This window comes from Chiloscyllium plagiosum, unplaced genomic scaffold (assembly GCF_037043375.1).
Source record: "Chiloscyllium plagiosum isolate Xiang-an unplaced genomic scaffold, Cpla_swu_hap1 HiC_scaffold_20, whole genome shotgun sequence".
NCBI lineage: Eukaryota > Metazoa > Chordata > Chondrichthyes > Orectolobiformes > Hemiscylliidae > Chiloscyllium > Chiloscyllium plagiosum.
This window is the reverse complement of record NW_028270158.1, coordinates 17,321,519-17,343,010: the sequence shown is the minus strand read 5'-3', so window position 1 is coordinate 17,343,010 and position 21,492 is coordinate 17,321,519. Positions and strand designations below refer to the sequence as shown.

General features: G+C 43.7%; 1 protein-coding gene across 6 annotated transcripts in view; it reads right to left on the bottom strand.

Moving 5' to 3' along the window:
- The window catches only part of LOC122560817 (acyl-coenzyme A synthetase ACSM3, mitochondrial), a 92,418-nt gene that overhangs the window by 65,512 nt on the left and 5,414 nt on the right, over window positions 1-21,492 (bottom strand). The window contains exons 1-2 of one of the 6 annotated variants that reach the window (XM_087997697.1): window positions 15,644-15,717; window positions 1,761-2,054 (exon numbers count right to left, since the gene is read on the bottom strand). In XM_087997697.1, coding sequence (XP_087853823.1) covers window positions 1,761-2,015 — 255 coding nt within the window. In that variant the 5' untranslated portion in view covers window positions 2,016-2,054; window positions 15,644-15,717. Of the gene's footprint in view, window positions 1-1,760; window positions 2,055-2,352; window positions 2,492-2,742; window positions 2,946-3,056; window positions 3,209-15,643; window positions 15,718-21,492 lie in introns of those variants that run through there. The other 5 variants (XM_043711934.2, XM_087997693.1, XM_087997695.1 and 2 more) reach the window with 5 other exon arrangements.

Here is a 21,492-nt window from a genome sequence, read left to right as displayed (position 1 = left end):
CAAGTATCTGAAGGCACCATATCTCAAAACATTTTCCACAGAAAACATTGTATTTGAATAAGATTTAGTGAAAAAAATACTCAGCACATTTTCTTTTTAGAAAGTTTAATCTATGTATCAATACTACCATGATTTTGTTTTTCATAGCAAGTTCTGGTCAGTGATATACTGTCCCTGAAATTATCAAAGAAGCTAAAGAATCGACATTTTGAGCATAAGTCCTTCATCAGGAATGAAGCTTGTGAGCCGGAGGCTGAGAGATAAATGGGAGGGGAGTGGGTTGGGGGGGAAAGGTAGCTGAGAATGTGATAGGTAGATGAAGGTGGGGAAGGTGATAGGTTGGAGAGGAGGGTGCAGTAGCTAGATAGGAAAGCTGATGGACAAGTCAAGAAGTCAGTTCTGAGCTGAACGCTGAGGACTGGGATAATGTGGGGGGATGGGAAATGAGGAAACTAGTGAAATCTACATTCTGGGTGGTTGCAGGGTCCCAAGGCAGAATATGAGGCATTATATCGTATCATCCTCTGCCACTTCCACCATCTACAAACAAACCCCATCACCTGAGATATATTTCCCTCCCCACCCCATCAGCACTCCAGAGCAACCATTCCCTCCGTGACTCCCTTGTTAGATCCACGCATTCCCCCCTCCCCCCACCCCACTCCCAGTACCTTCCCCTGCCACTGCAGGAAGTGCAAACCTGTGCCCATACCTCCCCACTCACCTCCGTCTAAGGCCCCAAAGGATCCTTCCACATCCCACAGAGACTTACTGTACCTGCACCAATACTATTGACAGTAAACGTTGCACCCAATATGGTCTCCTCTACATCAAGGAGACAGAACGGCAACTTGCAGATCATTTCAGAGAACATCCCTGGGGCACCCGCACCAGCCAACCCCACTGCCCTGTGGCGGAACACTTCAACCCCCCTCCCCACTCCACCAAGGACATGCAGGTCCTGAGCCTTCTCCATTGCCAAACCTTTACCACCCGATGCCTGGAGGAAGAACACCTCATATTCCATCTTGGAACCACACGATATCAATGTGGATTTCACCAGTTTCCTAAGTTTACCCTCCCCCAATATTATCCCAGTCCCAAGCCTCCAACTTTGTACTGCCCTCTTGACCTGTCCATCATCTTTCCCATCTATCCGCTCCACCCTCCTCTCCAGCCTATCACCTTCTCCACCCCCTTCATCTACCTATCACATTCTCAGCTACCTTCCCCGTCCCCTGCAACCCCACCGCACCCCCTCCCATTTATCTCTCAGCCCCGGAGCCCACAAGCCTGATTCCTGATTAAGGGCTTATCCTCAAAACTTCGATTCTCTTGCCTCCCGGAAGCTGCCTGACCTGCTGAGCTTTTCCAGCACACATTCTCGACTCTGATCTCCAGCATCTGCGGTCCTCACTTTCTCTCACTGTCCTTGAAATTACTCATTTCTAACAATTTTGTACATTTTAAAATTAAATTTAAATGAATATTTGTATAGTTTTTGTAATTTTAGAATCATGCCAAATAGGTTTCCTCTCTTAGTTCTGAACAAGACACATTAACACATTTATCATTTTAGAATGGCCATAATTGGCAAAAGTCTTAACTTTGCAGAAGTTAAAACTTCCTGAAGTAGAGAATACACTAACCAACTATTCAATTATTCCTAACATGGGTGAATTCATAAACCATTCTAATTTCACAGATATTTGCATTATAACCCTGTTGTATAATAGAGATTTAATTTGTATTTAAAGTACCTTTTCCATTTCACTCCACTTATCGAGGATATCACTTGCAAAATTGAAGTATTCTGGCACTTGTGGTTTGTACTGCTGCTTAATAGATTCATAGTCTGTGAAATTCTGAGGCTTACAAGTCTTATTATTTGAGAATGATCTGAATTGTGTCTTCAATGTCCAGAAAAGTCTTTGATTGCAATTTGCCAAATAAAATGGATTGACATTTCTTATTCGTAGCTTCACTCTACCAAATCGATTTATTAGAACATTCATTTTATATGTCGAATATGGCAGCCAATATACCCAGTAAAACTGGAAAGAAAAACAAAATAATGACAAACGTTTTGTAAAAAAAATTGAGATTGCAGAACACAATCACAAAATCAAAATGAATCAGTTACTTGCAGCACCTGTGGTACACTTGTTAATTCATATTCAATGTTCAACTAGGATTGACCTTAGTCGCTTGGTTCAAACTATTTATTGCAACCAGGTATTGAGATGCTGGGACAAGGAAGAGGAAGGAATACCAAACGAATTTCAAGGAAAATGCTGGCATATAAGTTATAATCATTTTGTTTGAACAGTCCTTAATTAGTTGGCCTTTTACCTCCGCTGCATGTTGTTTTTCCAACCACTGCCTCGTTGAATTGCTGCTATTTTTCTTCCCCTGCTAGTTCGCTATTTCCTGGTACCTCTTTACCTTGCCCGTGGTATATAAAGAAATAACAAGGGATCAACTGAGTTTGCTGAAAGCTCAAACTAAATTGACCCCAATATATACCCGACCCATACCAAAATGCGATTAGCTATAGCTCTCAGACAGGATACAGTACCTCTTTAAAAAAGAAATCTACGTGAAGGAAGAAGTGGGGAGGCGTTCGCCGCCAAACAGACTTTGCCCTGCATTTATCAGTCCACAGAATTCCACTCCCGCGCAACACACATAACCTGACACTACAAGCCACTCTACCCCCTCCTCGGGCTCTAAGATACCTACACACTTTGAATCCCCGAAACCTTTCTGTATACTCCGTCTTTTCCGGCAATACTAGCACTCATGGAAGTGATAGCATAGCCGGACAATCAGACCAACGTCTGACGTAAGACTTTGGTAGCAGGTGAGTGGTGAAGACTCTGCAATTATGTGATTTAATAAGCCTCTTGTGGTGCAGTGGTCGTCCCTATCCCTGGGCCCGGAGGCTGGTTTAGAGTGCCATCCACTCCAGAGGATTGTGCAGGAACATCTCCAAGCTGAGTTTGGCAGTATTCTGGTTTCACAGCCCCCTTGTGATGCAGTGGTAATGACCGTACCCACGAACTGAGAGGTCCAGGTCCAAGTCACAACAGCTCCAAAAATGGCGTCATAGTGGCTCAGAGGTTAGCTGCTGCCACCCAGCGCCAGGGACGCCGGTTCCATTCCATCTGTTAGGGACTGTCCGTGTGGAGTTTTCCCCGTACCTGCAGGGGTTTCCTCGGGTGCTCAAGATTCCTCCCATAGTCCTACAATGTGCGAAGTTAAAAAAAAATCACACACCACCAGATTATAGTCCAACAGGTTTATTTGGAAGCAGCTTTCAGAGCGCTGTTCCTTCATCAGGTGGTTGTGGAATATGAGATCGTAAGACACGGAACTTATAAAAGTTTACACTGCTATGTAACTGAAATTATATATTGAAAAAGATCTAGATTGCTTGTTAAATCTCTTATCTTCTAGAACGACCAGTGGCACAGTGGTTAGCACTGCTGCCTCACAGCCCCCATGTCTGGGTGGGTTTCTTCTGGGTGTTCCTGTTTCCTCCCACAGTCCAAAAATGTGCAGGTCAGGTGAATTGGCCATGCTAAATTGCCTGTAGTGTTAGGTGTAGGGGAACGGGTCTGGGTGGGTTGCGCTTCGGCAGGTCGGCGTGGACTTGTTGGGCCGAAGGGCCTGTTTCCACACTAAGTAATCGAATATGTAAATCACAGAACTTTTTTTTAAAAAGGTTACATTCTCAAGTGAACTTTAACAATAGGTGCCATGGCGGTTCAGATAATGCATTGAAGGTGTGAGGTGCCCTGTGTGAGGCTGTCTGTCCCCCCAATGTTCAGACTGATTCTATTTCTAAAAAAGGAATTTAGAGGAACTTACATGGATTCATGCAGTTTTTCAGCAAACTAAAATGTAATTCTGCAAGTACAAATTCACTCCGCAAACTTGTGTGTGTGTGTGTGCATGTGGGTGCCTGTGTGTGGGGAGTATGAGAGTATGTAAGAGTGCGTGTGTGTGTGCAAGAGAGTTGTAAAGGGGTATATAAGTCTGCGAGAGTGTGCATGTGTATGTGAGTGTATGAGAGGGTCTGCATGAGTGTATGGATCTGTAGGACAGTGTGCGCGTTGGGGGGGGGGGGGGGGGAAGGTTTGTGAGAATATGTAGTTCAATGGGTCATCTGCAGTGTGAGATGAATCCACAGTCCTGGCTGAGGCCATCCCCATGGGTACCGAACTTGGCTATCAGGCTCTGCTCAGTCACTTTGCGTTGTTGCCTGTCCCGAAGTCCGCCTTGGAGGACTTTGGGACAGGCAACAATGCAAAATGGCTGAGCAGAGGCTGATAGCCAAGTTCGGTATCCATGGGGATGGCCTCATCTGGGACCTTGGGTTCATGTCACATTACAGGTGACCCCACTACACTACACACTCTCACAACCACACACAGACCCATATACTGATGCAGACCCTCTCTCACACACAAGCTCTCTCTCATACGCTCACACATACATACCCACACTTGCACCCTCTCACAGATTTCTACACCTTTGCACTCACACTCTCTCACAGATGCTCATACCACTACCACCCCCCCACCCCACACAAAGACATACTCTTGTGGGGTGAATTTGTATTTGCAGAATTACATTTTACCTAGCTCAAAAAACTGCATGAATCTATGGAAGATGCTCTAAATCCCTTTTTTAGAAATAGAATCAGTCTGAACATTGGGGCACAGCCAGCCTCACACAGGGTACCTCACACCTTCAATGCATTATCTGGGCCAACATGGCATCTATTGTTAAAGTTCACTTGAGAATGTAATTTTAAAAAGTTCTGTGATTTACATATGAAAGAATAGAAACCAACATGGTAGTTCTAAAAGATGAATTACTTAACAAACTTTAATATATAATTTCAGTTGCACCACACTGTAAACCTTTGCTATAAATTCAGTGTCTTATGATTTTATACTCCACAACCACCTATGAAGGAGCAGCGCTTGAAAAGCCAGTGCTTCCAAATAAACCTGTTGGACTGTAACCTGGTGTGATGTAATTTTTAATTTTGTACACCCCAGTTTAACAGTGGCACTTCCAAATCACAACAATGTTCAGGTTAGGTGGATTAGCCATGGGATATGCAGGGTTAAATGGTATGGAGGTAGGATCCTCTTTGGAGGATCAGAGTGGACTCTATGGCCCAAATGGCATATTCCACACTGTAGATTCTATTAAAAATATCCCTGAACAAGCTGATTAGAAAAATAGGTTATATTTTGAAAATAAAGAATGAGTTGGTTAAGGCTGTTAGGGTGTTGTACTAGTGTCCTTATCTCTGAGCCAGGCAAGTTGATTGGAAAATATCTAGGACTGGTCTGCTGAGTTTATAGAAAAAATGATGATCCAAGACCACAAAGAAGGACATTGGTGAGATGAAATGGGACAAAATGTTGTGATGAAGATGAAGATAAAGATTTGCCCCTCCCCTCACGTCTGGGAGTCTGTATTGCCCTCAACAGGCTTTGCATAAAAATTAAATGAATTAGAAGACACACAATGTTAATAAGAAAAAAAAAATCACAAGTCGTTGTCATCCAACTGCAAGAAAAGCACGTGAAGAATGAACAGATTGAACACTGGAAGGAAATAGTGAAAACGCAAGAGAATCTGAAAGAATTGCTAAATAAGGTAATTTGAACTTGCTTTAAATTTACCTAGAAACTAGGAAATAAGGAAAATAAATTGTCTTTATTTGACCATTAAATCTTCCATTTAAGGAAGTTTTCAGTACCTGTTAAAGCATGTGACTGTATCCCTGACCTATGTTTTGATTTGTCTAAAATTCAAAGATCATAAAGCCTGCTCTAGATTAAAATGATACACCACCTCAAACACATCCTCACTCTACACCCAAATACTTAATATCTTTCAGCAGAAGGGGAATCGATTTTTCAATCAATCTGTTTCAAACAGCCTTACAATGGTGGATAATGTAAAAAGATTGTTTGACTATTTAGGAAACCTTCAAATGAAAATGCTCTGCACCTAACCAGAATCTATTCAGGTTTTGTTGAAAGAATATGTTTGTAATTACCTTTCACCTGTAATGATACCTCTTTGATCTCCTTTTGTGATGTGAAAAGTCCATTTAAGTAGTGGATTGAGAGCAAAGTTATCTTAAGGAATTTTTTTTCACTTCCTGGGGGCATGCTTACGTTTATGTGGAAGAAGAATGAAGTTTTAATTGCTAGTCTCATAAACTTAAGCAGGAAAAGATCTTTTGAATATGTTGAGAAATTGTTTTTGAGATACCAACAGTTTTGTGCCTTAAAAAATTCGCATTTTACAGCACTTTTCACTGTCTCAAAGCACTTCACAAATGTAGTCACTGTTGTACTATAGGAAATGTAGCAGCCAGTTTGCATTCAACAAAGTCATAGAAGCAGCAGTGACTTAACAACAAGGTGACTTATATTTTGTGGTGTTTGTTGAGGGATAGATATTGGCCAGGATGGCAGAGAACATCTCCCTAATTTTCTTTGAAATATTATGGAATCATTTATGTCCATTTGAGAAAGCTGTTAGGGCCTCTTGCAAGCAATACAGACAGATCACATAGTTAAGTAGCATAGGTAAGTAAATAATAGGTAAACAGCAGCAAAAACAAAAACACATGTATAGGCGAATTTTAAGAGTTTGAGAGTCCATTCAGTATTTTAGCAACAGTAGGGTAGAAATTGTTTCGAAACCGGCTGGTGCATGTGTTCAGGTTTTGTACCTACTCCTCTATAATAGAGGTTGTAGAAAAACATTGCCAGGGTGAGACAGATCTTTGAGAATGCTGGCGGCCTTTCCTTAACAACGGACCTGGTAGATGGATTCTATACATGGGTTGGCCTTTGTGATTATTTGGGCCGAGTTCACCACTCTTTGTAACCATCTCCGATCTTGAACGGTATAGTTGCCATACCAAGTAGTGATACATCCAGACAGAATGCTCTCGATGGCACACCTATATAAGTTGGCAAGGATATTCGCTGTCATGCCAAATTTCCTCAGCTGCCTGAGGAAGAAGAGACATTGTTGGGGCTTTGTAACCAGTGTGTCTACATGAAGAGTCCAAGAAAGCTCGTTGTGGACGACCACTCCCAGGAGCTTGCACTCTCCACTCGTTCCACCTCTGTGCTGTTAATGTGTAGGGGGGGGGGCATGAGTAACACCATGCCAAAAGTCAATCATGAGTTCTTTGGTTTTGCCGCCATTGAGCGCTAGGTTGTTTTTCCAGGTCTTCCACCTCCTGTCTGTAGTCTGTTTCATCACCATCTGAGATTCGACCGACTATGTTGCCGTCATCAGCGAACTTGTAAATGGCATTAGTCTGATATTTGGCTTTGGAATCATGGGTATACAGTGCGTACGGTAGGGGGCTGAGTATGCACCCTTAGGGGGCTCCAGTGTTCAGTGTTAGTGAGATGAATCTTCACTGATTGTGGTCTGTAGGTCAGGAAACTGAGGATCCATTTGCAGAGTGGGGCTTAGTCAAAGATCACTAAATTTAGTAATCAGTTTTGAGGGGATAATAGTGTTCTTGAACTTTGAGTTGTATGCATAAGGAACACTTAGCTGATAAATAGCTTTGAGAAAAGGCCCGAAAGGTTGTGTTTTAGTGTCACTGATACTAAAGTCTTCTTCATTAGACTGGAATTGAATTTGCAAGAATGTAAAGTTGAGGTTAAAATCAGTTCAGCCATGATCTTATGATTGAAGGAGCAGGGTTAAGAAAAAGGTAGCTTATTTTTATTTGTACGGTTTGAACGCCATTGAGCGCTAGGTTGTTTTCGGGGGTTCACATGCAGCAACTCAGTATTTTTTTTACTGTGCACACTGAAGACACAAGACATAGGAGCAGGCAATTATACAGAGCTGCAGAGTCCTTCAAGACAAAACAAGTGATTCTTTTCCATGGTCCATCCCAATTGAGCAGTACGAACTATTGCTAAAAACCTTAGTGACAATAGAAGGAGCTCACCTAGATGGAACAAAGAAAAATGGAATGTGCCACATCTACAAAACTTGCGACTTAAGTCACTGTAAAACCATTATCCAAGTGAGCAAACTGATAAATCTCACTAACTTCAGGATGGAACTTTTAAGATTCTGTTCACTCAGCTTTTGTAGATAACAAGGAGGTTCGCATGCAGGACGTGATGCACAATATATTAAAGAAACTAATCCATCCATTGATTCTTTCTTCAATGAGAGTTGAAAGCCTTGGCAGTATGAGGAATCGATATCAGGCATTTCTTTCTATGAACATATTTTAACAGTGTTGACTTTACTGTAGATACCTATTAAATCAAAGTTAAGGGAATAAAGAATCATCTGGTCAATTCTGGACACCACAGTGGAGAGGCCACTCCTGGAAATACTATCATAAACAGATGCATCTGCACAGCTAGATTGGACAGGACAAAGTCCAGTAGGATCTTTCCTCTTGAAAGTTTAGCTACTAATTAATGAGCAATCAAAATCAGAGGTGTTCAAGAAGCTATAATTATATGAACACTCATCTTGGATACTTGAGGCGCTACTGAAAATTAAAGCTGTAGGGAGGAGTGAGACCATGGAGGAATTAATAAACAAGAAGAATATCACAACCGAGTTCTTGTTTAACTGTTTAATTTGTCTAGAATTGATTAATGGGATGTGGGGCGAGTAAGGATCAAGTAGCGTGTTTTGGTGGCTTTTCTTTTCAAGAAAAATGTTGTATTGACAGAGAATTGAATTACAAGAGATTATGACAGAGAGAAAAACAGACACATCTACTTGCCATGTTTATGGTGCTTGCACTACTCTTGTATTAATAGCTGCAATGTGCAAAGGGAATGCGTGCTCAACTGACAGAGATACACACTGCACATTCTGCAGATCAGACCCATGACCTTTCCGTTTCAGGAAACTTTCGGGGGATTATAATGCAATGTCAACACCTCTCTGGTGGTAGGAAAAGGGAAATAAGCAATAATGGATTGACCTTGGCATCAATAGAATCAGAGTCATAGAGATGTTCAGCATGGAAACAGACCCTTCGATCCAACCTGTCCACACCGACCAGATATCCCAACCCAATCTAGTCCCACTTGCCAGCACCCGGCCCATATCCCTACAAACCCTTCCAATTCATATACCCATCCAAATGCCTCTTAAATGTTGCAATTGTACCAGCCTCCACCACATCCTCTGGCAGCTCTTTCCATACACATGCCACCCTCTGTGTGAAACAGTTGCCCCTTAGGTCTCTTTTATATCTTTCCCCTCTCACCCTAAACTTATGCCCTCTAGTTCTGGACTCCTCGACCCCAGGGAAACGACTTTGTCTATTTATCCTATCCATGCCCCTCATAATTTTGTAAAGCTCTAAAAGGTCACCCCTCAGCCTCTGACGCTCCAGGGAAAACAGCCCCAGCCTGTTCAGCCTCTCCCTATAGCTCAAATCCTCCAACCCTGGCAACATCCTTGTAAATCTTTTCTGAACCTTTTCAAGTTTCACAACATCTTTCCGATAGGAAGGAGACCAGAATTGCACGCAATATTCCAACACTGGCCTAACCAATGTCCTGTACAGCCGCAACATGACCTCCCAACTCCTGTACTCAATACTCTGGCCAATAAAGGAAAGCATACCAAACGCCTTCTTCACTATCCTATCCACCTGCGACTCCACTTTCAAGGAGCTATGAACCTACACTCCAAGGTCTCTTTCCAGTCTTGTGAGCTCATAGTAAGCCATAGCTTCAACCATTGTGCAAGATTAAAGTTTGAAAAAGTGGGAAGTAATTAAGCCAAAATGTTGCTTGAGCAAAGCATTGAACTTGAACTTCGACATTGCCTTTGTACATTTCGGATTTTAGCATTGCTGTGCAGAACACACTGAAAGTGCAACTGGGAATTTTTACAGGAAGGAAAAATGGACATGTGGGACCAGAGTCAACAATGCCAGTAACTGTGCATCTCTGTAACCATCGGTGGCTTTTAATTGTGAAGGCTAGAATATAATAGACTAACTAAAGTGCATTGGAGCATTCAAATCTAGAGATAACAAAGATAAGAATGAAGTGTTTAGCAAGAGCTGAAGCAGCGTTAAATTCAGAAGATGCCACAGTAACAAAAGCATGTGGTCTTCATGATAGCTGATCTCAGACAAATATAATACTATGTTTGTGAAGTCTTCGTCAGCCTCAGATTTTTCCCAAAGGGATGGACGCAGCAGCTGGGGAGTAGAATAGCAGGGACCAAGGACAATTGCTTTGGTCCCCCTAAATGATTAACCAGCCTCCCAAATGATTAACCAGAAGAATTTTCTGCTCTGCCATAACAGATGTCAGGCAAGGGATTTGGGGATAGTGGATGAATTGAAAAAAAAGGTGGCAAGATACACAGCAAGACGCTATTAATTTACAAATGAAAACAAATGCTGTGCTTTTGGCTAATGCAACACATAGATGGTGAAAAGGAGTGGGAGAAGGATAAACGCTTGGAGAGATTAGATTCCCTACAGTATGGAAACAGGCCATTTGGCCCAACAAGTCCACACCAACCATCCGAAGAATAACCCACCCAGATCCATTTCCATCTGACTAAACCAGGACTCCCGCCCACCCTTTGACAACCCCTTCTCCCGCCTCCCACATCCACCTGGACACCCCGTGCTGGCCTCTTACCCGCCCTCGATCTCTTCATAGCCAACTGCCGCCGTGACATTGACCGCCTCAACCTCTCCACCCCTCTCACCCACTCCAACCTCTCACCCTCGGAACGTGCAGCCCTCCACTCCCTCCTCTCCAACCCCAACCTCACCATCAAACCAGCAGACAAGGGAGGCGCGGTAATAGTTTGGCGCACCGATCTTTATATTGCTGAGGCTAAACGCCAGCTCACAGACACCTCCTCCTACTGCCCCCTTGACCATGACCCCACCTCCCACCACCAAACCATCATCTCCCAGACTATCCATAACCTCATTACCTCAGGGGATCTCCCATCCACCGCCTCCAACCTCATAGTCCCACAACCCCGCACCGCCCGTTTCTACCTCCTGCCCAAAATCCACAAACCTGACTGCCCCAGCCGACCCATTGTCTCAGCCTGCTCCTGCCCCACCAAACTCATTTCTGCATCCCTTGACACGGTTCTGTCCCCCTTAAGAACTCCCCACCTACTCCCCACGCCCTCCACCTCCTCCATGATTTTCGCTTCCCCGGCCCCCAACGCCTTATCTTCACCATGGACATCCCTCATCACGAAGGCCTCAAAGCTCTCCGCTTCTTCCTTTCCCGCCGAACCAACCAGTACCCTTCCACCCTGACACCCTCCTTCGACTGAGTGAACTGGTCCTCACTCTTACCAACTTCTCCTTCCAATCCTCCTACTTCCTCCAAACCAAAGGAGTAGCCATGGGCACCCGCATGGGCCCCAGCTATGCCTGCCTCTTCGTTGGATATGTGGAACAGTCCATCTTCCGCAGCTACACTGGCACCACCCCCCACCTTTTCCTCCGCCAAATTGATGAATGTATCGGCGCTACCTAGTGCTCCCACGAGGAGGTTGAACAGTTCATCCACTTTACTAACACCTTCCACCCCGACCTCAAAATTTAACTGGACCGTTTCAGACTCCTCCCTCCCCTTCCTAGACCTCTCCATCTCTATGTCGGACGACCGACTCAACACGGATGTATACTATAAACCGACTGACTCCTACAACTACCTAGATTGCACCTCTTCCCACCCTGCCCCCTGTAAAAACGCCATCCCATATTCCCAATTCCTTCGCCTTCGCTGCATCTGCTCCCAGGAGGACTAATTCCAACACCGAACAACTCAGATGGCCTCCTTCTTCAAAGACCGCAATTTCCCCTCAGACTTGATTGTCAATGCTCTCCACCGCATCTCCTCCACTTCCCGCTTCTCCGCCCTTGAACCCCGCCCCTCCAATTGCCACCAGGACAGAACCCCATTAGTCCTCACCTACCACCCCACCAACCTCCAGATACATCGGATCATCCTTCGTCATTTCCGCCACCGCCAAACGGACCCCACCATCAAGGATATATTTTCCTCCCCACTCCTATCAGTGTTCCGGAAAGACCACTCCCTCCGCGACTCCCTTGTCAGATCCACACCCCCCACCAACCCAACCTCCACTCCCAGCACCTGCCCCTGCAACCCCAAAAAATGCAAAACTTGCACCCACACCTCCCCCCTCACTTCCCTCCAAGGCCCCAAGGGATCCTTCAATATCCATCAGAAATTCACCTGCACCTCCACACACATCATTTACTGCATCCGCTGCACCAGATGTGGCCTCCTAGACATTGGGAAGACAGGCCGCCTACTTGCAGAACATTTCAGAGAACACCTCTGGGACACCCGCACCAACCAACCCAACCGCCCTGTGGTTGAACACTTTAACTCCCCCTCCCACTCCACCAAGGACATGCAGGTCCTTGGCCTTCTCCATCGCCAGACCAATGCAACACGATGCCTGGAGGAAGAGCAACTCATCTTCCGCCTAGGAACCCTCCACCCACAAGGGATGAATGCAGATTTCTCCAGCTTTCTCATTTCCCCTCCCCCAACCTTTTCTCAGTCCCAACCCTCAGACTCAGCACCGCCTTCTTGACCTGCAATCTTCTTCCCGACCTCTCCGCCCCACCCCCTCTCCGGCCTATCACCCTCACCTTAACCTCCTTCCACCTATCGCATTCCCAACGCCCCTCCCCCAAGTCCCTCCTCCCTACCTTTTATCTTAGCCTGTTTGGCACACCCTCCTCATTCCTGAAGAAGGGCTTATGCCCGAAACGTCGATTCTCCTTTGATGCTGCCTGACCTGCTGTGCTTTTCCAGCAACACATTTTTAAGCTCTGATCCCCAACATCTGCAGTCCTCACTTTCTCCCACCAAACTCTAAGGGCAATTTAGCATGGCCAATTCACCTAACCTGCACATCTTTGGAGTGTGGGAGGAAACCCAAACAGACAGGGGGAGAATGTGCAAACTCCACATAGACAGTCGCTCGAGGCTGGAATCGAACCCAAGGCCCTGGTGCTGTGAGGCAGCAGTGCTAACCACTGTGCCTCCATGTCCCCCCAATGGGGTACTAATGGTAAGGGTGCAGGAATGGGCAGAAGAACTGTTGCAAGTGAAACTGATAGGAGTAAGATATCCTTAGTAGCCACACACTCAGATGACAAGCAACATGAATTTGACTGGGAAAACACTACTTTTATAGGACAAGCCAAACAGAGAACAGCCAGGGAATTCCTAGAGGCATGGCACTCATCCACAGATTCAATCAATAAGTACATTGACCTGGACCCAATATACCGGCCACTGCAGCGGACAGCTGGAACTGACAACTGGAAGCAGCAGATACAAACCACTATAAATTTCGGAGGAAACATCATAGAAGCGCTTCACAGGAGGCTCCCATGCACTGAGGATGTCACCTAGACAGGGGACGAAACGTCTGCAACACAAATTCCCAGCTCGGCGAACAGAACCACAACAGTAAGATAATGCGATTACAGTCCCAAACATTCAACAATGGCAGAAAGATATGGAGAAGGATAACAAATGCAGTTGACAGACCAAAGAGGGAGTATTTACTGTTGTCAGCCACCTGTGGAGAGATTTCTGACTGATAACAACTGTTTCAATATGGTGATAGAAATTCAAAAATTGAGTTCCAGGAAAAGATGAAACTAATTTGTAGATGAAAGCAGTGCAGATGCTGTAGTCTTCATGGACTTCAGTAAGGCTTTTACAATATCTCATATGGCAGGCTGGCTAAAAAAGGTAAGAACCTGCAGGATCCAGGGCAATGTGGCAGATTGGATCCAAAATTGGTTTTGGGACAGGAGGCAGAGGATGATGGCTAAAGGATGTTTTTGTGACTGGAATCCTGTATCTAGTAGGCTACCACAGGGTTTCGTGCTTAGTCTATTTCTGTTAGATTGTATGTTAATGGACTCGATGTGAATGTCGAATGTAGAAGTCTGCAAATAATAAGCAATGATAGCATGATAAATAGCTAGGAGGAAAGCCTTAGACTATAGAACAATGGCAAATGCAAGTTAATCCTGAAAAGTGTGGATGATGTATTTTTGGAGGCCAAATAATGCAAGGGAATACATGTTGACTGGTCGGTCTCTAGAACGTACACACGATCAAAGGGACCGTGGTGCACTATTCCATAGGACAGGTTATGAATGGATTTGTGATACTTATCATTATTGATCAAGACATTGAATACAAGAGCAAGGATTTGATTTATTATTGTCACATGTACTGACATACAGTGAAATGTATTATATTGCAGGCTAACGAGACAAATCATACCCTTAAATAAGTACATCAGGATAATAGGATAGAATGCAGAGTATAACATTACAGCTACAGAGAAGGTACAGAGAAAGAGCAATTCTTAAAAAATGAGAGGTTTGTTCACAAGTCTGATAAAAGTGGGGAAGAAGTTGTTCTTGAATCTATTCATTATGATAGAGTTATACACACATTAAATATAAACCCAATAACTGCAGATGCCAGAAACCAAGTTATGTTTTTGCTTCTGAACATAATGTTAATTAGGTCACAGCTGGTGTACTGCTGCCAGTCCTGGTCAACACACAATGGGGAAGCTATGATTGCACAAGATGCAGAGGAGATTCACCGGATGTTGTCTGGGATGGAACATCTCTGATGAGACCAGATAGGCTGGGGTTGTTTTCCTTTGAGCACAGAAGGGAAGGGGGACCTCATTGAGATCTACAAAGTTAGGAAGGGGCATAGATAGGAGGGAGAAACATTTTCCCCTTAGTAGAAGGGTCACAGTTTTGAAGGTAAGATGCAGGGTTTTAGATGAAGGTTCATTTTTCCATCCAGATTGTGAATGATGATTTATGAATGATCATTTGTTGTCACTTGTATTCTGCAATGAATGACATGGTAAAATACAGTGAAAAGCTTCAACTGTTGCCACCATCTGGCGTCATTCGAATATTTGAAAGGTTAAAAAAAAGACGAAAGAGTCCATCTTTGCTGTGCCGCCTCCATCATGAATCCTGATCCGAGGCGGCCAACCAATGACACCCAGACCGTTATCGCTGGGTCAGGATGCCGGTACCGCCATCTTGTAACTCAGGAGGTGGCTATCCGAAACTCATAGCATTGGGTGGAGGTGGGAAACCTCAAGATATTTAAAGGAGTAAACACCACAACGTGCAAGGTTACTGATGAAGTGGTGGAAAATGGGATTGAAGTACTGTAGATGGATGTTTGACAACTGGCGCAGCCACGACTGGCTAAAAAGGTCTCGTTCCATGCTGTACTATTCCATAATTTCAAAATTGGCTGCACATTCAAGGACCTGGGAGGAGAATGATGGGAGTTTAGAGGTGTTACATTTGTTTGCAAGGCTGGGGGGGGGGGGGGGAGGAAAGGTTGGTTTTGAGGAGATTCTGAAAAGAATGACATCGATTTCAAGGTGAGACGAAACGGTTAACAGCTTCAATTGAAATGAGGAGCACAAGGGGTCTCGTTGAGAAGATAGGCGAGAAACTAGTAAACAAACATGACATCTTTTTACATACAATTATTCCTCCCTTTCGCTGCAGAAAGCTGTCTCCGATATAAATGTTATGTTGTCCCTCGCGAACCGCTGACAACGTCATGCCCAATCACATGACCTCCCCCCCATTTGGACAGCGAGCTACCCGCCTCCACGCATGCGCAGTACCGACGTCACCATCCGCCTATTTCCCGCGTCGTGCCCACTGCCCGTGCATGCGCAGTATGCAATCTCCTCGACGGTTAGTGAAGGGAGAGAAATATTTGGTTGCCGTTTGTGGGGGGGATTTCAATGAGAACAAACTTGACAGAAAACAAGAATTATGTGGCCTACGCTCAGTCGCTCCATCCCAGTGTTTTCGGCGCATTTATTGCCGGTTGCCTGTTCCCATTTCCTTCGCATGTAGTTGCTGCTCGTTTTTGGTGCCATCGTCACTTTCCGACAAACACGTCGCCCTAAGATGGCAATTCGCTCAACATGGCGACGCACCCATGAAGTTGTTGTGGCATGACTAATAGTAGATCAGTCCCAGAATGAAACAATTACATTTACATTGCACTTTTCACGCCACGTGACTCTTGTTACAATCGAATTTTTTTTGAAGGAAAAAGCGCATAATGAAGTTGCACCTTCTTTGACGAACGCAGGTAGCCATTCCCCACAAAAGGGATTGCTGCTGCAATGTAAAAGCTATCAGTAGTTTGAAAGAAGCACTTCAACTTTGCTAACAAGTGATGGAACGTTTGAAGAAACTTGCCAACACGATATTTTCATCGCACGTTTCATTCTTGCATGTCAGTACCTTTCGCGAGATGAAACGAAAAGCCTCGGCAAAGAATCTCTCAACTCCCCCACCCTCGGAGCAGAATTCGTCAAAAGTGATTTTTTTTCATTTCCTTTATAAGTTCTCAATATCCTAAAGTGCTTTGCAGTCAACAATGCAAATTTTTAAGGGCAACCACTGGAGCAACAACAAGCTTCACTGCACAGCAATAGGATAACAGATTTTATTTTATATGCTGTTGAGTAAAAGATAAATATTGACCAACATCTAGGTGGAGCAAAGCCAATGGGAGCAGTAATGTGATAAGAAAGAAAGTAAAAGGGCCTTTTAAAATAGCAGAATAATGAACAGCTAATCTCCTGAAAGCAAAAAAGAACAAAATATTAAGATGACACATGCAAAAGAAAATAAGGTGCTGGTAAGACCACACTTGGAAGATTGAATAGTTTTAGTCTCCTAAGAATCATACAGTATAGAAAAGGCCCTTTGTGCAGTACCACCAAAAATACACTCCTGTCTATACTAATTGCACAGCCTTGAATATTATGATACAAGTGTTCATCCAATTACTCGTCTAAGGAATGATATACTTGCATTGGAGATGGTACAGAAAAAGGTTCATTAGATTCATTCTAGATATGGAGGGATTTTCTTGCAAACAGAAGTTGAGCTAATACTCATTGGAGTTTAGAAGAATAAGAAGCGACCTTTTTAGAAGATTGAAGCTCTCCCCTTAACTGTCTTCCCAAACAGTGCTCCTGATTCCCACCACTCTATGGGTCAAAAATATTTTCGTAAAATCCCCTCTAAACCTCCAGTCTTTCACCTTAACATTATGCCCATTTGTTATGGACTAGTATGTTTTCGCATTTGCTCATCTTGCACCGGACCAAGAGTTTCTTCTCTAGTGGTACCGAACAAATGCTCCTGGCCTTCCGTCTTAAATCATAGTCTCACTTCCAAAAACCAACAAATGGAAAGGGGGTCCTATTCCATCATTCCTAGCTGGAGTGTTCAGGCAATCAGCATGCTTTGAACGCATTGTGTTCAAAGTAAAATGTTTAAGACTCCCAAGACACTCCATTAAGAGCATCAAGGGAGTGCCCAGAGACAGGGTCTGGGACAGGAGGCATTCCAAAATTCAACCATGCGCTTTTCGAACTGCAGCAGCTTTAATATATGCTACTCGAGCTGCAATTAACACAGCTTCTGGCATGAGACCACCAATGGATCCTTGTTAAACGATTTAAAGTATACTCATTCTAATTACAATGTCTCAAAATCATCTTGTATTGTCATTACCTTCCCAGTTGACATTGGGTAATTTGTACACTTGCTGCCTTGGAATACTAAGAAAGTTTTGCAGCTTGAAATTCAAGTGCAGTATATTGTTGAGCTCTGCAGTACAATGTCACTGTAAGAGGGTGTATGAGAGACTGAGTAGCTCTGAGAAACTAACAAGGAAATTTCCTGACAACAATTTTCTGATTGGTTGAGCTGCACAGAGTGGAAAACCTGCAAGTGCTAAGAGCAGCAGAGGTGAAAAAGAGACATCCACAACTTGCAGATAGAAAGTATCCATCTATTTGTAAGGAAAAGAAAAACCAAGACAACTTAAAATAATTCATACAAGACGATAATTCATCTGACCAATCATCAAATTGAAGAACCACTATGATCATTGTAAAAAATCTAAAGAACCATGTGAAATAAAAAGCCTTTAAACTTTATAGTTTAGACTTTTGACCACCTTGCTAATGTTCTTTTTCTACCTGTAGTATGTATGAAATCATTTGTCTTTTGTCCCTTATGTTGATTGTTTGCATGTTTGAGATTTTGAAGAGCTTAAGCCAAATAAATTAGAAATGCCCTGCAAGTTTTGAGAAGATTTGTTGCTCAGGTTGTAAATTTGATCGCTGAGCTGGTCGGTTTGTTCTCAGATGTTTCAGGACCATGCTAGGTAACATCACTGAGCCTCCATTGAAGCACTGGTGTTCTCTCCCGCTTTGTATTTCTGTGTCTTGGTCTGTTAAGGTGAGTGATATCATTTCCGGTTCTTTTTCTGAGAGGTTGGTATATAGGGTCCATATCGATGGAGTTCCAGTTTGAATGCCAGGCCCCTAGAAATTTCCGTGCGTATCTTTATTTAGCCTGTCTTAGGATGGATGTATTGTCCCAGTCGAAGTGGTGTCTTTCTTCATCTGTGTGTAAGGGTATTAGTGATAGTTGGCCATGTCTTTTGGTAGCTAGTTGGTGCTCGTATCTCCTGGTGGCTACTTTCCTGCTGTTTGTCTGATGTCGTGTTTGTTGCAGTCTTTGCAGGGTATTTTGTATATTGCATTTGTTTTGTTGGTTTTGGTACAGGGTCCTTTAGGTTAATCAGTAGCTGTTTCAGTGTGTTGGTATGTTTGTGAGCTACCATGATGCCAAGGAGTTGCAGTAGTCTGCTTGTCATCTCAGAGATGTCTTTGATGTATTGTGGAATGTGGCTAGGGTCTCTGGATGTATCATGTCTTCTTGTTTAAAAATTGGCAAACTACTTATTGTTCTTGAATACATTGCATTGGTATTCTTTTGCGGTTGCTCGTAGTTCCTAGGTGTTGCAGTGTGTTGTGGCTCATTTAAATAATGTTCTGATGCAGCTCAGTTTGTGGGTGTTGGGATGATTGCTCTTGTAGTTGAGTATCTGGTCTGTGTGTGTTGCTTTCTGGATACGATGGTCTGCAACTCTCCATTGGCTGTTCGTTCCACTGTGACATCTCAGAAGGGGAGTTTGTTGTTCTCTTCCCCTTTGGTGAAAATTTATACCAGTAAGGATTTTGTTAATGATGTTGTCGGTTTTCTCTAATTTGTTCCATTTCGTGATGACAAAAGGTGTCATCCACATAGCGGACCCAAAGCTTGGGTTGGATCGTGGGGAGGGCTGTTCATTCTAATTTCTGCATAACTGCTTCTAGGAATCCTGATACTGGTGATCCCATGGGTGTCCCATTGATTTGTTTGTAGGTCTTGTTGAAGGTGAAATGGATAGTGAGGCACAGATCTATTATCTTGAGGATGTTGTCCTTGCTGATGGAGTTTGTGCTGTCTGGTGTTTGTGTCCTTGGTTCATCTAGTAGTGAGGTCAGTGTATCTTTGGCTAGGCTGATGTTAATTGATGTGAATAGGGCAATGACTTCATCAATTTCTATGTTTTTGATGCTGTTCAGGAATTCTTGGGTGGAGTGGATGGAGTAGCGTGAGTCTTCTACTATTTCAGTTTACGTTGAAGTTCCTTTGCTAGTCTGTATGTCGGTGTGCCGGAGAGCAGCAGACCAGCATCTACAGGAAAGCAACACGCAGAGACCAGATACTTAACTACAAGAGCAATCATCTCAACACCCACAAATGGAGCTGCATCAGGACATTATTTAAATGAGCCACAACATACTGCAGCACCCAGGAACTACAAGCAGCCGAAACAAAACCTTTTTAGAAGAGAGCATCAGACACACACCAACCACCATCAATCACATTACCAACGAAAACATCATGAAGCTAGTGGACCTGTGCCTCACCACCCACTTCAATTTCAACACCATAGTCTACAAACAAACCAACACCACACCCATGGGATCTCTGCTGTCAGGATTCATAGCAGAAGCGGTAATGCAAAGACTAGAACAAACAGCTCTACCAACCATCAAACCAAAAATCTGGGTCCGCTATGTAGATGACACCTTTGTCATCACAAAACGAAACAAGATAGAAGAGACATTTAACATCATCAACAACAGGCATAAAGTTCACCAAGGAGGAAGAAACCGACAACATTCCTGGATGTCACAGTCGAAAGAAAGGACACCTGCGTGTACAGAAAACCGACAACACTGACCAAATACTTAACTACACCAGCAACCATCCCAACACACACAAACGAAGCTGTACCAGAACAATATTCCAACGAGCCACCCACACACTGCACACAGATGAACTTCGGAAAACAGAGGAGAACCACCTATACAATGTATTCAAGAAGAACAGACACTCAAATAATACAGTGCGCAGATTCCTCAAGAACAAACTATGACAAGCAGACCAAACACAGCCAGAAACCCTAACCACCTTACCATACATCAAAGAAGTTTCAGAAATGACAGCCAGACTACTAAGACCCCTCGGAATCCTAGTAGCACACAAACTCGCCAACACTCAAACAAAAACTAACAAACTTAAAAGACCCAGTACAACCCATGGACAAAACCAACGTCATCTACAAAATTCCATGCAAGGACTGCCACAAACACTACGTAGGACAAACAGGAAGAAAGTTAGCCACCAGGATACACGAACACCAGCTAGCCACAAAAAGACACGACCCTCTCTCTCTCGTAGCCCTCCACACGGATGAAAGAAAACCCACCATTTCGACTGGGACAACACATCTATCCTGGGACAGGCTAAGCAAAGACATGCCAGAGAATTCCTAGAGGCCTGGCACTCCAACCACAATGCCATAAACAAACGCATATATCTAGATGCCATCTATCAACCCCTCAGAAAATGAACAGGAAATGACATCACCACAAACCCCAGGAACCCCATCCAGGAGAAAGATATAAATAAAATGCAGGAGAAAACAGCTTCGTTTCACTTGGAGGTCGCCACTAATGAGGTTAGCCAGGTAATGAAACGTCTGAATATCAAACCTACAGCTCAGCGAACAAACCTACACCCTAAAAAACCCTATACAACATATTCAAGAACAATGGGTACCCAATAAGCACAGTTCACCGATTCTTAAACAACAAACCAAAACAAGAAGACACAACACGCCCAGAGACTCTAGCTACACTACCATACATCAAAGACATCTCGAAGATGATGAGCAGACTACTATGACTCCTAGGCATCATGGTAGCCCACAAACTTACCAAACACATTAAAACAGCTACTGAAGAACCTAAAGGACCCTGTACCAACAACTAACAAAACGAATATCATATATAAAAGACTGCAACAAATACTACAGCTGACAGACAGGCAAGAAACTAGCCACCAAAAGACATGACCAACTATCACTAGTATCCTTACACACAAATGAAGAA